Source organism: Pan paniscus, chromosome 4 (genome assembly GCF_029289425.2).
Source record: "Pan paniscus chromosome 4, NHGRI_mPanPan1-v2.0_pri, whole genome shotgun sequence".
In the NCBI taxonomy this organism is placed as follows: domain Eukaryota; kingdom Metazoa; phylum Chordata; class Mammalia; order Primates; family Hominidae; genus Pan; species Pan paniscus.
This window is the reverse complement of record NC_073253.2, coordinates 7,645,515-7,665,610: the sequence shown is the minus strand read 5'-3', so window position 1 is coordinate 7,665,610 and position 20,096 is coordinate 7,645,515. Positions and strand designations below refer to the sequence as shown.

Here is a 20,096-nt window from a genome sequence, read left to right as displayed (position 1 = left end):
CAATGTCAGAATATATTGGGTTTAAGAAATTGTTTTGAAAGTAGAACAGTTTGAACATTTAAAATTCAACTTTCATAATAAATAAGCATGTTTTTCTAAATAGATAATCCAATGTTGGATATTTAAAATAGGACAAACAATATCTCATCAAAGTTACATCTTCCCTGATAAATGCAGAAATGGATTTTATTCAGAAGTGAATGTAAGAACACATTAATGCCAGGAGAAAATAAGACAACCAACTTCCCTCCCTGAATCAGAGGAGCAGAAATACCCCGGCCTTAGAAAACTATCTTGCAAATGGATTTTAAATGTTTTATTTAAAAAACTTCTTTCAAAATTATCTGTCTTTAAAGTGATGAGCTTTTATTTTAATGCATGGCAATTAATGTTTTGATGGGATCATGGGTTAATAGAAAAGGGTCAGAAAGTGCTGAATATGGAAAGTGAGGGAGCGGGAAATGCATACAGGAGGGCGCCATGTTTGTTATTTCTCTCTCAAGAGAGGTGGAGAAAATAAAATAACAAACATGGCAAAAAGAAACAAGCAAAAAGAAAATGGGCATTTAGTATTCACTTCTTACTAATGTATTTCTTTACATTTATTTTGACACACAATTTTTTTTTATTTATCTCTTCCTTACCACATGACAAAGACCCACTATTTCCATTCTACACAAGTTCAACTCCACATACAGACATTATGTTTCATTTGGTTACACAAGCCTGGGCTTAGGCTTTAGCTTCTGCAAAACATTATGCTGGAAGCTTGCTATGGACAGCGTTTACTATGGAACAGAACACAGCGTAAGGTCTTTAATCCTCACCCAAACATGTGTAGTTACGGAAATATCCATAGACACTTCTATTAAAAAAAAAAAAAAAACCGGCCGGGTGCGGTGGCTCACGCCTGTAATCCCAGCACTTTGGGAGGCCGAGGCGGGCAGATCACAAGGGCAGGAGATCGAGACCATCCTGGCTAACACGGTGAAACCCAGTCTCTACTAAAAATACAAAAAAAAAAATTAGCCGCGCGTGGTGGAGAGCGCCTGTGGTCCCAGCTACTCCGGAGGCTGAGGCAGAGAATGGCGTGAACCTGGGAGGCGGAGCTTGCAGTGAGCCGAGAGCGCGGCTGCACTCCAGCCTGGGCGCCAGAGCGAGACTCCGTCTCAAAAAAAAAAAAAAAAAAAAAAAAACAAACCCCAAGGCTGGGACCATATATGGGACTTACAAAGGGACTGTCTGTCTGGTGATCTCTATTCTTTACAGGTGGGCACAAGGTTCATTCCACCCATTGGCAGCTCTAACTTCACACTGGAAATGGCTCCATGCAAATACCAAGCAACGAAGCACAGGGAGATGGGGAAACAGAGCAGACCAGCCAAAAATCCACACGGGGTTCTGGTTCCCAAGGAGGGAAAAAACCAGCATCCAAGCCCTCTTAACTCACATCGTTTCCCTTTCTCTCCCACAATTATGTGTGTTAAATGATGCCTGGGAAAGAGGCAAGAGGAACAACAAGAATGGTAAATGCTAGTAAGTGCTACTTGTGCTAAGCAGGCTTACATATATTAACTTCTTTAATCTTTACAACAACCATCCTGGTGGGGGCAGGCAGGATGGGGGGCACTAGTGTTAGTTCCATTCTACAGCTGACGAAACTGAGGCACAGAGAAGGGCTGCCATGGATTGTCCAGCTGGTGGGTGAGACAGGCCTCCAGCCAGGGATGGCCTGTGGGTCTGTGGTCCTGCAGCAGACAGTGAGCTCAACCGAATGGGGCTAGTTGTTGCCGTGGCCGAAAGAATGTGTGTTTCCAGAACTGGCAGAAAACAAGTGGATCAAATGAGATGTTCTTTTTCTCTCCCTCCACTGCTATTTTTATCCACGATTAAGTGCCTAAGTTATTACTCTTACCCTCAGACACAGTTTACAATTACTGCAAAAGGGTATTAGGTGTCTGCCAGGCTGCGAGCGCTCCCTGGCACTCAGACACCACGAACAAATGGACACGTGGGACATGACAGCGTGTCATCTGAGGACATCAAATCTGAGATTATGATCACTACACACATGGTGCCATGAAAACTGATTTAATTTAAACCTCCCCAAATGAACCTCACTGAGCTGTGGACAGAAAACTAACCAGTAAATAATCAGGAAACCTATTTCCTAGTATGACTTTTTTTTCCAGTCATTTCATTATCCCAGCAGGGGCGAAACAATCATTGACTTTCCTGGCTCTTAGATCTCCAGAAAGACTGAAAAACCGTGCAAAAATATGCATGACTGTAAAGTGACAATTAGTAGAGGAGGGAACCAGGAAACAAGAAGATGCTGATATAGTCCTTCCAGGAAGCAGAGGAGAAACGGAATGACCTGTAAGAGCTTTCCCGTGCTTCTCTTTTAAAGGATCTCTCTGTCAACAAGACAGAGACCCAATGTCTTATTTTTCTGGGTAAAGTATGTAAGACTTAATTTTGATTTTGGTTCTAAATCGTAAACTCTCTATTTTTTCTCTCTCTTTTTAAAAAATCAGATCCCCGAGATGTGATTTGTCAGGGCTGCAGGTGACTTCTCCATCATTAGTCACAGTGAGCACAGTGTCTGGGTCCTACAACCCTCTTAGAGTCCTGCAAAAATGTTTAAATTTCTTTCAAAATGAGAGCAGCCAAAAAAGCACAAACTCTTAGGGTCAAAGATTACATACATCTTTATGACAATGCAGTTGCAAACTATAAAGAGGACTTTGACCTCTGAAGTCCTAATCTAGGTCATGATCCTCGGTGGCTGGTGGTGTGCCTGCCCTCCCCAGTTGGGTGACGTTAGCAGGTGGGTTCTGCACTGCAAAGGAGGAGCATCATCCTCAGACCACACACCCCCACCTCGGAGGGTGAGCCAGAGGCTCAGACGGCCAACGGCTTGAGACAGTCAGCTGCTGCTTGTGAGGCCTGTGACCCTAACCTTTGCAAAAGCTGGGCCCAGTGAAAAACAGAGACTCTTCAAGGAAGAGAACAGCCACCAGTTTGTTCTGTATCTGCCTTTGAATGCTAACTCTGAAGGAGTTTTGAGAACCTTGCATGAGGGTGTCATGGGAAGAACACAAGAGTATTCACTAGAGGATGTATGAGCTTACTGGCCACAGTCTTCCCTGGCCTCGCTGCCTGCAACATGCGTTTTTCTTAAGGCTAAGTCAATGGAATAAAGAGACACCCTCAGACCTAGGATGACAGCTCCTCCTCTCTCCTGTCCAGCTCCCAGCAGATGGAGAAAGGAAGGAAGCCAGCAAGGTACACCCCGAGGCCATGTTCTTCTGATTGAGTTGTTTTCAAACATTAGAATATAAAACAGACAGACTAGCTTAAAATAAGCAAACTAAACCATTAAAACCATCATCAATCTCAATTAAATATTCCTATGTATCCTCACCCCTCCTCCCTTTGTGGAAAAAAATATCATATAATGCAAACTAAATAAAATGTACCAAAATCCTTTTAATATTACCTAAAATATACTAAAATGTCTTTTTAAAAATGGCTTTAACAAGGTAAAATAAAATTTACCATTTAATGCATACTAAATGAAATGTACGAAAATGCCTTTAAAGCAGGAGATTTTGACTATGGTATCATCCACTGTGATGATAATGGGTTCCTTCCACTCTAAGCATTTTATCCCTTCATTTTCCATGCATTTTCTGGTAATTTCAGATGGCTTCTAATTGCTAGGCCTATTAAATACCCATCACTTTTATTCCTTATGTGACAATTCCTTTGTTTCTTAGATGTTTTTCCATGCAGTAACAGCTTGTCTGTATTTTCTTTCTTTTCAATGTACTTTTTCTTTTTTCTTTTTTCTTTGAACAGTACTATTTTGTATGAGGGTGGTAAAAGACAGTCTAATGTAAAATACTGCCTTTCTATTTAATTAAAAAAATTATATTTTAGTGAAATGCTTTGAAGTCAGCAAGACCAAAGGTAGAAACCAATTTCCATCACTTCCTGCTGTGATTTTTCAGTGGGAGAAGCCGAATGTCCCTCAGCCGGCTTCTTCACATGCAGTCATCCAGATTTGGTGTGGCTTCTGGGCGTTTCGTATGTCACAGGTGTACCACAAATGACAGTAATTACTAGGAAAAATGAAATCAGCCTTTAGCTTTGATAAACATTTGACTACAAATGGATGTGTGGAGATATAGTTTTTCATATGTATATAGATAAATAGACAATTTTTATTCTTATCTACATACATAGTCATACTCCATTTTACCATGAGGTGTGAAAGGAATAAATAGGCAATTATAATAATTTTAAACATCTATAAAACTAATAAAATAGCCTCAAACTATATAAAGCAAAAATTTAGAAAATCAGAGAAAAAAAGTAAACTAATCTACTAAGAGCAGACAATTTCAGCTCCCCATCTTGCTATTGATAGGCCAAGCAAATAAAATAAAAATGCAAACAAGAAAAGATGTTAAAGGATTTGAACATCATAATTAGTCATCTTGGCCTAATTGAAAAATACAGAATTCCACACGCAACCATTAGGTGGAACAATATTCTTCTGAAGTGCATGTGGAATATTTATAAAAATCATGTGTCAGGCAACCTCCAAAGATTTCAAAGAAGAGTTATCACACAGACCCAAGTTCTTTGATTACAGCATAATTTATCTTAAAAGTTCATCACAAAAATGTAAATTAAAAGTTACCACATATAAGATAAAAAGCACAATTCTGAATAACCTTTAGAATGAAAAGTAAAACATAATGTGAATTTTATTTTATTTTATTTTTAACATTTAAGTTCAGGGGTAATTGTGCAGATTTGATACAGAAGAAACTTGAATCCTGGGGGTTTGTTGTACAGATTATTTCATCACCCAGGTATTAAGCCTAGTACCCATTAGTTATTTGTCCTGATCCTCTCCCTCCTCCCACCCTCCACCCTCCTCAGATAGGCCTCAGTGTGTGTTGTTCCCCTCTATGTGTCCACGTGTTCTCATAATTTAGCTCCCACTTACAAGTGAGAATATGCAGTATTTGGTTTCCTGTTCCTACATTAGTTTGCTAAGTATAATGGGCTCCAGCTCCATCTATGTCCCTGCAATGGACATGATCTTGTTGTTTTTCATGGCTGCATAGTATTCCATGGTGTATATGTACCACATTTTCTTTATCCAGTCTACCATTGATGGGCACTTAGGTTGATTCCATGTCTTTACTGTTGTGAATGCTGCTGCAATGAATATTCACATAAATGTGTCTTTATAATAGAATGATTTATATTCCTTTGGATATATACCCAGTAATGGGATTGCTGGGTTGAATGGTATTTCTGTCTTTAGGTCTTTGAGGAATCGTAACGCTGTCTCCCACAATGGCTGAACTAATTTACACTCCACCAAGAGTGTAAAAGTGTTCCTTTCTCTCCACAACCTCACCAGCATCTGTTTTTTGTTTTTGTTTTTGGTTTTTTGTTTTTTTGCTTTTTTACTTTTTAATAATAGCCACCTGGCTAGGCACGGTGGCTCACGCCTGTAATCCCAGCACTTTGAGAGGCTGCGGTGGGTAGATTGCCCAAGATCAGGAGTTCGAGCCCAGCCTGGCCAACATGATGAAACCCCGTCTCTACTAAAAATACAAAAATTAGCCAGGCATGGTGGCACATGCCTGTAATCCCAGCTACTCAGGAGGCTGAGGCAACAGAATCGCTTGAACTCGGGAGGCGGAGGTTGCAGTGAGCCAAGATTGTGCCACTGTATGCCAGCCTGGGTGACACCGCAAGACTGTCTCAAAATAATAATAATAATAATAGCCACCTAATGTAAATTTTTAAAGAATAATGAAAACAGTGCACATCAACATTTGTGGTGCGTGGTAACAGTGGTGTCTGGTGGGAAAATTACAAGTTCAAATACTGAACTGAGTTGCTTAGGTGTCAGTTTTGCTGCTTGTTACCTTTCCCAGAATCCCCTTCCCTCTGGAGTTCTTGGTTAGAACTGAACAGAAGGGGCCAGGCACAGTGGCTCATGCCTATAATCCCACCCATTTAGGAGGCTGAGGCGAGCAGATCACGAGATCAGGAGATCAAGACCATCCTGGCCAACATGGTGAAACCCCGTCTCTACTAAAAAAATACAAAAAATTAGTTGAGTATGGTGGCACATGCCTGTAAACCCAGCTACTCGGGAGGCTGAGGCACAAGAATCACTTGAGGCCGGGCGCGGTGGCTCACGCCTGTAATTCCAGCACTTTGGGAGGCCGAGGCGGGCGGATCACGAGGTCAGGAGATCGAGACCATCCTGGCTAACACGGTGAAACCCCGTCTCTACTAAAAATACAAAAAATTAGCCGGGCGTGGTAGTGGGCGCCTGTAGTCCCAGCTACTCGGGAGGCTGAGGCAGGAGAATGGCGTGAACCCGGGAGGCGGAGCTTGCAGTGAGCCGAGATCGCGCCACTGCACTCCAGCCTGGGCAACAGAGCGAGACTCCGTCTCAAAAAAAAAAAAAAAAAAAAGAATCACTTGAACCCAGGAGGCAGAGGTTTCAGTGAGCCGAAATTGTGCCACTGTACTCCAGCCGGATCGACAGAGCGAGACTCTGTCTCAAAAAAAAAAAAAAAAAGAACTGAAGAGAAAGGAATTTGTGCCAGAATCTGTGCCAGAATTTTGAGGCAACAGTGAGGCAAGTCTTCATGGTCAGACATGACGATGGACACTCACGGGGTCCCAGGCCGGCTTCTGCACATCCTCACTCTCCCTGGCTCTATGTCCTGCTCTTCTTCCCAACTTGTGGCCATTGATGAATGGGGGCCCAGCAGACACTGGCTGCTGAAGCACAGAGTCAGCGGCTACACAGAAGCAACAGACGCCCATCGACCTTTTCACCAAGCTGCACCACCTTTCGCCACCCTTTGGCTGACTAGACATGTGATACGGTTTGGCTGTGTGTCCCCACCCAAATCTGATGGTTTAAAAGTGTTTGGCAGTTCCCCATTGCTCGCGCTCTCTCTCTCTCCTGCCATCATATGAAGACATGCCTTGCTTCCCCTTCCCCTTCCCCTTCCCCTTCCCCTTCCCCTTCAGCCACAATTGTAAGTTTCCTGAGGCTTCCCCAGCAATGCAGAACTGTGAGTCAGTTAAATCTCTTTCCTTGATAAATTACCCAGTCTCAGGTTGTTCTTTATAGCAGTGTGAAAACACGACTAATACAACATGTTTGTCTTCAGATTTCCCTGAATGTTCTGACTTTTCCACCCAAACCAGTGCCTTACAAAGACTTCTGAGTAACTGTGGAGATAATTATTCTTCTTTTGAGAAAGGAAAAATTGCTGTCTTGTTACCAGACCTTAGAATGGTCTGAACGTTGACAATGGGCCACAGAGTCACCATGCAATCTGCGATGTCCACCACTGTTGGAGTTCATCCGACCCTCAGATAACCCATTGTTGAAAACCAAATGGATAAAGGTGCCTTGAAGTTAACTTCTAAATAAGAGTGTGGTGCCAGGAAATTATTTCAACTGAACAAAATGGCACAGGGAAAAGTAAACTCAGAGTGTGTTTCCCATACAGGCTTAAAGTACATAGAAGCTGAAAGAGAGAAAGAGAGAGAGACAGACATAGCATGAGAAGGCAGAGAAAAATAGCAAACCTTTCAAGAAGCATGTCTTGAAAAGAACTCTGGCTGTGACTATTGACATTACGAGGTTGAATAAGTTTTGAGAGATTTGTGTTCCTCAAAAAAAACTAACCTGAACTATGGATGTTCTAGACTTAAGAGAAACTGTGCCTTCTTATTTATGGCAGACAAGAGGTGAGAAAGTCACTCAGCCCCCAAGAAGGGAATATCCAAGTATTCAGTTCAAATGTAGCTAAGAGGATGGTAAATAAAGAAGAAGGACCTCCCAGGGAAGATTCAAAGGCCATATAAAACAGAAGAAAAGGGGACTATCTCCTAAACAAGAGTCTGGTTGTAATGAAGAAGCAATCTCTAGTCTCTGGGCCAGGGACCCTCACCCTGCCTGCCCAGGTGGACTTAGAATTGCTGTGAGCCAAGGGCCAATGAGTTTCATCCTTCTTTTGGGATAGCAGAAGGGTTTACTGTGGTTATCCTAGGTATATGAGGTGGCTGGGTAGATGGCTGATAACAAGTCTTTTTAGACCACTGGTCTCCAGATCACAGAAGCCACACCCAGGCTTGATGGAGAAAAGAACATTCATTGGTCCCTTTGAACAAAAGAGTGCCCTTCCCTTAGAGATCCTAGATTCTGAGCTTACTGCCCTTCACAGACAAGACTTTAGGGTCATCTCTCCTGAAAAGGGAGTATGTATATTTTCTTCAAAAGGGAATAAATTGGCCTGGCACAGAGGCTGATGCCTGTAATCCCAGCACTTTGGGAGACTGAGGTGGGTAGATCATTTGGGCCCAGGAGTTTGAGACCAGCCTGGGCAATATGGCAAAACTCCATCTCTACAAGAAAAAAAAAAATTAGTAGGGCACGGTGGCACACACCTGCGTCCCAGCTACTCAGGAGGCTGAGATGGGAGGATAAGTTGAGCCCAGGGAGGTCAAAGTTGCAGTGAACTGAGATCGTGCCACAGCACTCCAGCCTGGATGACAGAGCAAGACCCTGTCTCTAAATAAATAAATAAATGGGAATAAACTATATATTGGGTGACCAGGTAGGTGGACTGCTGTAGTAATTAGGGTTGCTCAGCATTCTAGTTTGCTTTTCTGTTACAGCTTTTTTAAAAATTCAAATTGGCTCCAATAATCCCCTTCCCTGTATCCATGCCCATGTGTAATTCTCTCCTACACTGAATCTGGCTCTAGCCACATGGCTCCATTTGGCCAATCTAATGGCAGGTGCATGGCACAAGCAATAACTTGAACAAAGATTTGGGCAGTGGGGCTTGTCCCTTTCCTCTTGCTCTTTGCAAGCTCCTGAACTCCATGCAAAGAAGCTCAGGCTAGCCTGCTAAATGAGAGGAGACAGCCGAGTGACCTGGCACCCCATTCAACAGCCATGGCCTGCCAACTGGCCACACACATAAATGTAGCTATTTTGAGTAATCCAGCAATTAACTAACCTGCCAGTAGAGCACACAAACATGAAACAGACCAGCAGAGATCAACTGGGAAACCTAGGTCAGAAGACCCAAGACCTGACCCACATAATTATGAGCTAAAAAAAAAAAAAGAGTAGTTCAAATCTGTTAAGTTTTTGGTTGTTACACAGCACAAGTTAATTGATACATCCTTCTTCCAGGCATATGAAAGTTTGGCATGGCTATGTAAGGTAACATAGCAGATGGTATTTTCCACACATGGGGACAATCTACATTTCATCCCATGTATGCTTGACATTCCTTTCATCAAGTTAGGTTCTATCCCCTTAGACTGACCATCCACCTGAGAGGGTCTTCAGGATGCCTCAATCAATACAGTATGGCAGAATTCCCTGACTTCAGAGACAGGGTCATAAAAATGTCATGCAATTCCATCTTTTTCTTTTAGGATGATCATTCTTGAAACCAGATCCCATATCAAGAGAAAGTCAAGTAATCATGAAGAGAGGCCACATGAAGGTGTTCTGGCCAGCAGTGCCAGCTGAATCTCAGTTGCAAGCCAGCATGACCACCAGACAGAGAAGTGAGTAAACCTTCAACGGAGGCAAGCCCCAACCTTCAAACCACCCCAGCCAATGCATGGGGCAAGGAAGAGCCACCACTGGCAAATGTGCCCAAACTGCAGGTTCAGGAGGAAAATAAATGATGGTGGTGTTTCCAGTCATTAAGTTTTATGGTGGTTTTTAAGGCAACCAAAGACAACTAAGAACATTTACTCTGGCCAATAAAAAATGAATGAAAGTGATGTGTCACTTCCATGTGGAAAGTGTTCATCGCCAGTAGTTAGATATGGAAGCAAGCTTTTCCTCCTTGGTGCAACAATTAGGAAAGAAGTGTGTTGTGGGATGTGCCCTCCTTCATCCTGAAACCCTGAGTGACAGGACTGTCAGCAGAGTCCCTCTACTGAATCATCTTTACCGTGTATCTTGAGCAAAATATAAACCTTTGTTGTGTTGTGTTAATCCAGGAAGACTTTGGAGTTGTTTCCATGACATAATCTAATATGTTCTGACTGACGTAACAGGAGATAATAAAGATAAAAACACACACAAAAGAAGTAATGGATAAGATAAACAAAGAGGGATGGTTCTTGAAAAAGCTAAAAAGACATCTGGTGAGATTATACATGAAGGCATATAAAAACTATTATAAATAAAAATAAAAAATAAAGCATATGTAAAACATCAAAAGGAGAACATTATTATCAAAATGAGCATGCAGTTAAATTTGAGAATTTGGATGAAATGCAAAAATTCCTAGAAAAACAACTTACTGAAACTGACCCAAGAAATAAAATTAGAAATACTAGACAATCTTACTACTATCAAAGATACTGAAGCAGAAGTTTCACTGTCCCCACAATCAACAATACTTATTACAGCACTTTAGTAATTGTGTGTGTGTGTGTGTGTGTGTGTGTGTGTAGCATTGAAAGGATAAAAACAAAACAAAACAAAAACTTAGTCAATGGGGCAGAACAGCCCATAACCAACCAACCATATGTAGAATTTTGATATATGACAGATGTGAAGAAAGTAATTGAAATGGATCAGTGGCAATTGATTCTCCACAAGGAAAAAATAGGTAAATGAATCTCAATTTCTATAACACACCACACATATATATCATTTATGTGTATGTGTCTATATATGATAAAATGAACAAAAAGACAAGTAAAAGAATGATAAAATCCAATTTCAATATGAAGTTTACATTTGAGGATAGAGAGTAGAATGGAATTAGTTGAGCATATAGAAAGAAATTTCCTATTAGAGATATTCTAGTTCAAAATGGATTCATGAAAATTTATTTTACTATAAATGAGCCACATAGAGATTAATGAGGATTATGCCTGAGAATCAAATATTAATTGAATTAATCAAATGAGTAATTCTATTTTATGCACCTAAAATTCAATTCCAAAGAGCATGGAGGTTGTGTATTTGAATGCACTGCAAGTCAATGATGGGAAAGAGTTAGACATTAGGTTGACCATATGTCTGAACTATGCTAACATTTCCTGATTATCTGTTTTATTCACATTAACCTGATCTCTGTATTTAATTTTTAACAATAATTTTAATTAGTTCTAGTAATGGACTAGTCTAAAATTTTATTTCTTTCATAATGACCACAGATCATTAGTAACTTGATACCTAAATTATTTGCTCTTTTTTTCTCTATATACCTAAAAAAAAATACAGGACACTAAAAACACACACACACACACATATACACACAAAAAAAATAATTCAGTGTTGGGAGTAAGCACACAGGAATAAAAACCAGCACCTTTGAGCTCTGGCTTGTCCTAGCTGCAATACCCCAGCATCATTATGTCTGAGAGACAGCAAAGGACATTGATATAAATGGGTAGAAATCATAATTCCAAGATCTTGCAGGCAGGGCTCCCATTACAATAGTGCTGATCTGCCATCTTTTCTACCAGGAACTTTCTATGGGGTGATGACCCTAGAGACCTGATTTATTCATGGGACTCTCCCAGAAAATAATGACCACCTTGAGAAATCCTCAGAATTACAATCTTTTAAAATGAAACGATTGTATTATACTTTCTGTCTATATGTTTCAAATGCAATAAATTATTTACTCAACATATTTTAATTGCCCTATAATTGAACTTTCCCATTTCCAGCACCAAGCTTTTCAGAAGTGACTTGGTTCAACTCTGAGATACAATCTGCCTTACACATCTCTATGAGCCATGGTCAGGTCTGTGTTTTCATTCTCTTTGTCTTGGCACAATTGTTCTAGAACTCTAGGCAGAGTCAGAAAACTAGCTGGTAAAGCAGCCCACAATGGTTTTTTCGGTTGAGGTTTTTCTTACTGTGTCTACCCCACTCTCACCTGCATCTGGCTCCTGGAGACAGAAGTATAAGCAGAAGCAAAAAGAGGGAACCAAAGAAACTATGTCTAACATTGCCAAAACCAGTTGAACAAACAAAGTCTTCTCCTAACCCTCTCTTCATCCTCTCCCTTGTGATTCTTTATTGCATCCTTATACCAAAAAAGGACTGAAGAATTAGCACTGGCTTAATTTTGTCAAATGGACCAAACCCATGAGCTAAGTTAATCCTTTTCTGTCCTCCCAAACGTTTGGATATAAGGCACGGAGACGTGGAAGAGACTTTAAGATGAGGGGAGCCACTCAGGAAGATCCAGAAAGTGGAGAGGGTCAGAGTTGAATGCCCTCAGCTCTTGTGGTCCTTAGATATGATAATGATGATAGCTTGCCCTAGAGCAGTCACCAGTATTTAAGGGATCATGTCAACATGCGAGGGGTGAGCCAGTTCAGGGTGGAGTGCCATCCAGGGTGATGTCAATCACAGTGCTTGCCCCCCCAACCCAGGTGCTCTAAATACTCAATGAAGGAAGAAATGAGTCAGGTTCAATGAATTGTCTCGATGTCAATATCAAGTGGTAGGAAGAACCCGTATACCAGTGGAGTATGCCCAACATCCAGCTCAGACTCTCCTGTCACTGACAATTTCTCATGAAATATATCACACACAAAACACCTTCAACACAGGAATATCGCAGCTCTAACAGTGTTGTTCCATTTTTAGTAGAATATTCGGTTTTAAATTATCAGTAAGAATCACGGCTTAATAGGAATGATTCTCACACCCATGGTGCATATGCCAGGACTTCTCAGACAACAAAAGCATAGCCACATTTGAGGCTCCACTTGATGGGGAAGACACTGGGGACATTTAGCATAATGAAAATAAATAATGCCAGCACGTCAGTGAATTAATTATGAGGAAGCATCTCTACTGAATTCCTTTAACTCTGGAAGAGAAAAACATTAAAAGGTAACTCCATTACACAGAATGAAGATTGAGGCTGTTCATATCAGTAAGAAATTTCAACAAGAAAACTTGCTATTTTCCAAGACCAGTGCTGGGAATTCTAGACCTTCAATCTTCTCTAGCAAAGTCACCAAGGGAAAGTCAAATGCCCTGTGACCCTGTGACAGTGTAGCAGTTGCATGACCTTGAAGAGATGAGTTCACTTCTCCGGGTCTCAGTTTCGTCATCGGTAGAATGAGCACCTTTCTGGCTGTAATGCAATGTGACTACAGTATTCTTTCACAGTAACAGTGAAAATGCAGCTACAAAGACCTAGGAACAGCTAACAGTCCTGGAGGCTTACTTTATGCCAGGCATTGTTCTAACGGCTTTGCATGTACTAATTGAGACCATCAGCTTACAAGGCAGGTACCATGCCATTTTACAAACAAGGAAACTGAGACATAGGTTAAACAATTTTCCCAAGGTCACAGAAGTGGAAATGGACAAAGCCACAACTCCCACACAGGCAGATGCTCTCAACCATTTCACTCCACTGTCCTTTCAAAACGGGAAAGGAAGGTGCCATGTATATATTTAATCATACATTTCAATATCCAAAGGATGCTTCCAAATCCTTTCTAGCTAGGCCTCTAAATTGCAACCATCTTTCCTGCAGAAAATTACAGTTTTTCCTTGGCCTTTGTTATACCACAAGTAAATTATAACTAAAACGACTTAGAGAATTACTGGTTGCAAATTACAAGCACCTGCAGAGTAAGATTTCCTGCATGTATAGAAATGCATAAAAAGACGAATCTTTAGTTACCTTTACTGCAATACCTAAGAACATGCTCTATTCCCTTCCACAAGGGAAACTAGAGAAAGCATGCACAGAATTTCCTGCTTCTTAGAGGGGATGTTGGGCACATTTGTCTGCCCTCCCATCCTTCAACCCCCAAGGAAGGAGGTGATTCTTCCACCTATTGGGGGTGCTGAAAGATTGTCTGGAATAATAAAGTTGGTTTGCCTCTACAAATAATTAGCTATGTTAATTTGTTTTGGAAGAATAAGATTCTTTCTCTATGTACACACAAAAGAACCTCTCTGATAAATCTGCCCTTCGAAAAAATATCTGATGTTGGAAAATTGATTCATCATAAAAATACCTCTGGTTATTGTTTTAAATATCTAGCTCATTACATCACCATAAAAGAAACAAGGTGGGCCATATTCTCAGTCACATATATTACCTATTTATAGTTAATAAAAGTGCATACTCTTATTTCAGTATCATACTAAAAAAAAAATCTACTTTATTTCTCTGACTACTTAAAATTATGGAATACAATTTTTTCATTTATATTGAAATATTGACTATTCCTAATCATAAGTTTTAGCCAAAACAAATCTGGCTGGAGCCAGCTGGTACCCTAACAAAATAAAAAAAAATTATGTCAACCTTTCTTAACACTGACAGGCAAATTTTGAAAACAGCTGGCTGATTTTGGATATAATAAATGAGAGTATTAAATTCTGAAAAAGGGTTTTCATGCATTCAGTAATAAAAACCAGTTCCAAAAAACAAAGTAGAAAGAGAAAAAAATGAGAAAAAGAAAAAGAAAAAAATTAAAAACCAAGTGACATGATAAGATTTATGACTTAAAATTTCATTTCATTAGCTCTGAGTTTTCTGATGCCAGGGGTCAATTTTATTTTGTTCCCCATGCCCAGCATTATTGCCATTCCTGGCACTTGGTAGGCACTCAACAAGCTGATGGTGAAAAAATTATAAATCAGATTTTTCATGAATACTCTCCATGATAAACAGCAGAAACTATTACTCATATTATTAAACAGAATATTTAAATTCAAGACATGCCATCAAATTTTATATTTACTGAGTTTCATGTCTTCAAATAATTCTTCACAAATATGGGATTAAAACTACTTAATAGTTTTCATGTAGAAAATAATAAATTAACCAAGACTGTAAAGTTTCAATTCAGAATTTACTTTTACAGCATATAAAACTTTGAGGATTACTTTAACTTTAGGGCCAACAATGCAGAATCAAGGATTGATCAAAGGTTGAAATTAAGTGAAATCACTTTGTGAACAATATCAATTAGGGAAATATTAAATCAAAATGAAGCTTGCTTTTTTCTTTTTAGTATGTATTCCAAATCACTTCTACAAAGGCAATTACATACAGCAAAAAAATCTCTATGTACTTGCATTATGCTAAGAGCATTTTGTAGTCCAAATGCTCTAGGAGGCTAGGGATGTGCTTTAAGCAGATTGCCAAACTTCTATAAGAACTGATGAAAGTCTAATGGAAATCAAAATCAGGCAGATTCAGGGGGAAAAAAAGGAATCTGTCCAAGATTTTAGGCAGCAAAAATAGATCTGCTTAGCTCCTGAATTGCATGACAGCCCAGCTATTCAAGTAAAGTGCTCCAGCATGGAAACCTTGGCAGGGTCCCAAAGCAGCCATTCCCACCTCCCAAGGTAGACCTCTCTGAAGCGAAGCCCTGCCAGCCCAAGAAATGAACTCATCTCTAATTACATGAACACAGCTTTACCTTAGCCCTATTCTACCTTCAAATGTCCCTACCCCAGCCATCGTTGACTATCTGGATGGAGAACGTGTTTTGGAAAGCAGAGATGCTGGTTATGGTGTTTCTAAAATCAAAATAGAAACAGGCTGTTGGGAGCCCAACATCATCCCAGTCCCAACTCAGGTCCGGTTTCAGAACACAGGGCACATTTCTCCTAGGCATAGCTCCTTCCGACTTGGTCCTGCAGCTGGTCTCTGCCTGAAGGTGGCTTTTCTATCAGACTGAGTAACCCTCCCTGATTCTGGAACATTTCTGCACAGCTTATCTCTTTGAAGGGTGCACATAGTAGACATCAGACCATGAATTAGCTATGGCCAAGGACAGGATTCATTTCACTGTCTCTGGACCTCACCATAGGTGACAGCCATGCTGTGGGAAATGCCCACTTTGTGCTTAAAATGATTTAGCTGAAGGCAAGAGGAGCATTAAAATGATTGATTTATCAAGGAAAAGTAAAGATGCTTGGAAAACGCTTTGAAAAGGATACCACTACCACAGATGCACCAAGCAAAATGGAACATAAAGGAATTGAATATAGACACACAAATATAAAGAACAAAGACAATTCAAAGAAGGGTGCTTTAAGCCCAATAATGCTAAATCTCTGAGTGACCCATTCAAGAATCTCTACCAATGAGGTTTAAGAAATTAGAATTCTCCATCACAGAAAACAAAGTGGTGTGTGCAGAGGAAGCATGAATTTCACACTTGTCTTTAAATATATTAATGCTGCTATAAATAGGTCATCACCTGCTCCTTTCCATTTAGAAGAGAACAAGCCAGAGCAGGTTTGAATTACAGGTTCAAGAGAATCACAAGCCGAAATGCCCCAGCAGAACAGATTTCCAAAGGAAAACTCTGATGTTTCTTTTCTTCCTGGCAAGTAAAAAATAATAAGTAGATGACTTTAGAGATCCTGCTTGCCCATGAGACTGAGCAGAAGTCTCTCCCCAAGTCCTTTTTGTTCCTAAAAGTAGTAAAGAGAGATAAAAATGCCATTCCAGAGAGCATAGAAGGCTGGTTACATGTGGAGAGAGTGAGGGTTTCTCCGGACTCCTATCTAGACTACAGGGATCAAAAGTTACTCTCTGCTCTAGGTTTGATAGTACAAGAGCCAGTGTGTGATCTGTGACTTCATGGCCTCCTACATTCTATTTCTATTCTTACCTCATTGAACTCAATCAGTAGACAGCTACCATTGAGTGGTGTGGGGGAATTTTTTTATTTTTTAAAAACATGATGGTAACAATTCTTCCCATGCATAACATTTGAACACCATCTGGCTCCGGATATCCTAAACAAATTGCCAAATACCAAGGACAGCTATTTTATGCATGGTGAAATATAAGCAACATCCACTTCTTTGGTGGTGGACACATATAAATATAGGCACATATTTATATTCTAAGCTCAAAATACATCACCCAGTGGACACATTCACAGATCAACCACTGACTAAAAAAAGAAAAAAAACAAAAACAAAAACTCACTGGTGGATAATCAATGCCTCGCACAAAATCTGCACATGCATGTCACAGGCAATGCAAAAGTTTGAACCACACACTCAGAGATCAGTAACAGGAAGTTATCGCCATCTACAGACTTCCCCTCACTTTTCAAGGGAGCGAGCCAAGGATTTCTGCTTGAAAAATATAAACTGGCAAAACTGACATCAGCTGTTGAGCTGCATTATACTCCTAGTGATGAAATCCACTTTAATAACCTGTCCAAAACCCTAAACACGTTACTTCTTTAGAAACGGGAAAGCAATCGTCCATCCCAAACGCTTCTTAACTGTAGTCTCTGAGATGAAAGATTGATTCACAAGTCAACACCACATCACTTTCCGTCTATCGGGCTAAAGGGCTAAATGCATACAGATTTAAAGGCAAAGATGTATACTTAATTTTTCTTCTTCATTTTCCTTGTCATTAACCACTTTCCCAAGGCAGGCTTTCTGCAGAGTTGAATAACGCCCAATCCCAACTAAAATGCCAACTGTGGGGCCACGCCAGTGGAACCGGGCAGGAGACAGCGACTCGCCCAGGAAGCCCAGGGCTGAGTCGGGGAAGACCTATTCGAGCGCTGCGGGCAGCGGTGCCCGGCGGAAAGCGCAGAGTTTGCCAGCGGGTGCGCAAAGATGCAAAAAGCACACGCCCTGCCCGTCCACCTGGTGAACACCTCGGGAACTTTATTTTGGGAAGAGCCTTCCCAGGAAACTTTTCTCTCGCCCGCAGCCCTTGCCAGAGCCCACCGGGCCGCGGGCCAGCAGGAGAAGCAGGGAGCCGCGGGCCGAGGGGCTGCCGCGGGCCGAGGGGCAGCCCGGAGCGGGACGCGGCTCGGCTGGCCGGGGTCCTCTCAGGGCCGGGGAAGGCGCGGCGCTGGACCCGCGGGGAGGCCACTCACCAGCCCGAGCGCGAAGAAGACGGCGAGCAGGGCGAGGCAGGAGCCCATGACGATGAGCAGCAGGAAGACGATGAGCGGGTGCTGCTGGCTCATGCAGTAGTAGGACTCGTAGAGCCAGTCCCGGGACCGCGGCAGCCCGTCTCCGCCGCCCGCCGCCTCCTCGGCGCGGTCCCGCAGGTAGCGGCGGCGCCGCATCGCCTCCTGCCACATCGGGGCCGCTCACAGGGCGCCCGCCGTGCGCGCCCGGCCCGGGCAGCGCCGCTCGCCGCGGCCGCCCGCGTCCCACCCCCGCGCCGCCTCGGCCGGCCCGGCTGCCGGCACCCGGAGCTGCGCGCAGGGGCCTCCGGCGCGGGCGGAGCTCGGCGCCCCGGGCTGGGCGCGCTGACGCGCGGGCGGGGGCCGAGCGGCGGCCTCGGGGGCAGCTCCCGGCGCCGCCGCCGCCACCGCCACCGCGCGGGAGGGGGCGGGTTCCACGGGGCCCTCCGCCCGCCGCTCCCCGCCCCGCGCGCAGCCGGCCTCCGTGCAGGGGCGGTGTCGGCCCCCACCCGACGGCCCGGCTGCAGGCTGGGGACGGCGGGGGCTGTACGGTGGGAGGAGTGGCGAACTGAGGGGCTCCCGCTGCGCCCCGGCCCGGGGTCGTCCTCGCCCGCCGGCCTCCCACACTCAGCCACCAGGTCGTCCACCTCCTCTGCCCTATCCCGAGTGCAGCGTGGGTGGGGTGGGAGGGACGGCCCTCCCCGCTACGAAGTGAGAACACAGCCTAAGGGGTGGAGGGAGGGAGTCCTACCCCCACCACTCCCCCGCCCCACCTGGCTCGGAGCACTGCGGGGCTCCTAAGCTCCTCTCCACTACCTCAAGGTCAGCGGGCAGGGACGCTGCCACCCTCCTGTTTCCCCCACCCCTTAGTGGGCTGCGGGGCCTGCTCCCACCCTCCCCCACAGTCACAGAGCGCAGCCGGGGTCAGAGGACCCGGGGGGTCCCTCCTTTAGTACGCGGGTCAGAGGACAGCGGGGTCTCCCTCCTTTTCACTCTTTTGGGGAGCTGGAGAGGATTTCCCACCCTTCCCGCCTCCCCGCGGTGGGCACCGGTTTGCCGTCCAGCCCTTCTTCCCCTCAGCGTAGCAGGGTTGAGGGCTCCCCCATCCTCTCCGCCCTCTTGAGAGGGCCGGGGCTCCCTGCGAGGGCGGCAGGGCGCGGAAACGCCAGCGGAACTAACTGGAGACCGGCACCATGTGGAAGTGAAGCGGCAGTGACTGCACTGGGAGCCCCCGCCACGGCCTCGCGGGGGCAGCGTCCGTTGCGCCCCGCACGCTCAGCTTCAGTCACACTTTGGAGGTGCCGTATAAGCCTGTCATATCACAGGTTTACAGAGGTGCCCCGTGGCTGGTCGTGGTCCTCGCCGAGCGCCTCTGCTGAGCGGGGATGGCGGCAAAGGGGCGCCGGGGAGAGCGGCTGGGCGCGGGAGCGGGCGGGTCGGCCCTGGGAGTAGCTCCCTCCCTGTCACCTTGGGGGCCTGGACGCAGGAGGCGCTAGAGACCCGGCAGGAGCGTTGTGGGGGCGGATGTCACCAGGGACAGTGTCTCCTCCCGACACGCGTGGGAGCGGAGGCCGCTGGCCTTCGCCCTGGGAGCCGAAGGGGCTTCATTGCTTATCACCAAAGGAACCCACCCTTCTGGAAGTTTCCTCCTATTCGAGTGTGGTCCGGCCCAAAGAGCCCCCAAATCCCACCTCCTCCCCCAAAGCCTTACCCCAAGGAATCCAAGGCACAAGAGCCCTCCCTTCTCGTGCCACCAGCGAGCATCCCAGAGGGCAGGCCCAGAGGGCTGTTCCATGCACTTTTCATCTCTTCCAGGAGATGACCAGCTCTCAGGACTCAGCCTTTGTCACCACCTAAGACCTCAAAACCTTCTCGAATGGCCCCATGCCCCGCCTCCCTGGCTGTCCTGTCCTCCTCGCTGGCAGAGGGCATGTGAGCTAGGTAGCTGCGTTACCCTGAGCACAGGGCCAGGCCGGGCACGGATCCTTCCAGAGGTTTTCATTTTAGCATCCGTCAGTGCCCACAGGGCCTAAGGATGAGGGCTCAGGAGCTGCACAGCTCACCCGCGGATCTCATAGACACCAGAGGCA

At 44.1% G+C, this 20,096-nt stretch overlaps 1 protein-coding gene across 2 annotated transcripts in view; it reads right to left on the bottom strand.

Moving 5' to 3' along the window:
• ADCY2 (adenylate cyclase 2) overlaps positions 1-18,339 on the bottom strand; it is a 435,519-nt gene extending 417,180 nt beyond the window's left edge. Inside the window, exon 1 of one of the 2 annotated variants that reach the window (XM_034959722.3) lies at positions 17,971-18,339. In XM_034959722.3, coding sequence (XP_034815613.1) covers positions 17,971-18,180 — 210 coding nt within the window. In that variant the 5' untranslated portion in view covers positions 18,181-18,339. The remainder of the gene's footprint in view (positions 1-17,970) is intronic. The other variant, XM_034959723.3, reaches the window with a different exon arrangement.
• Positions 18,340-20,096: the final 1,757 nt, after the last annotated feature.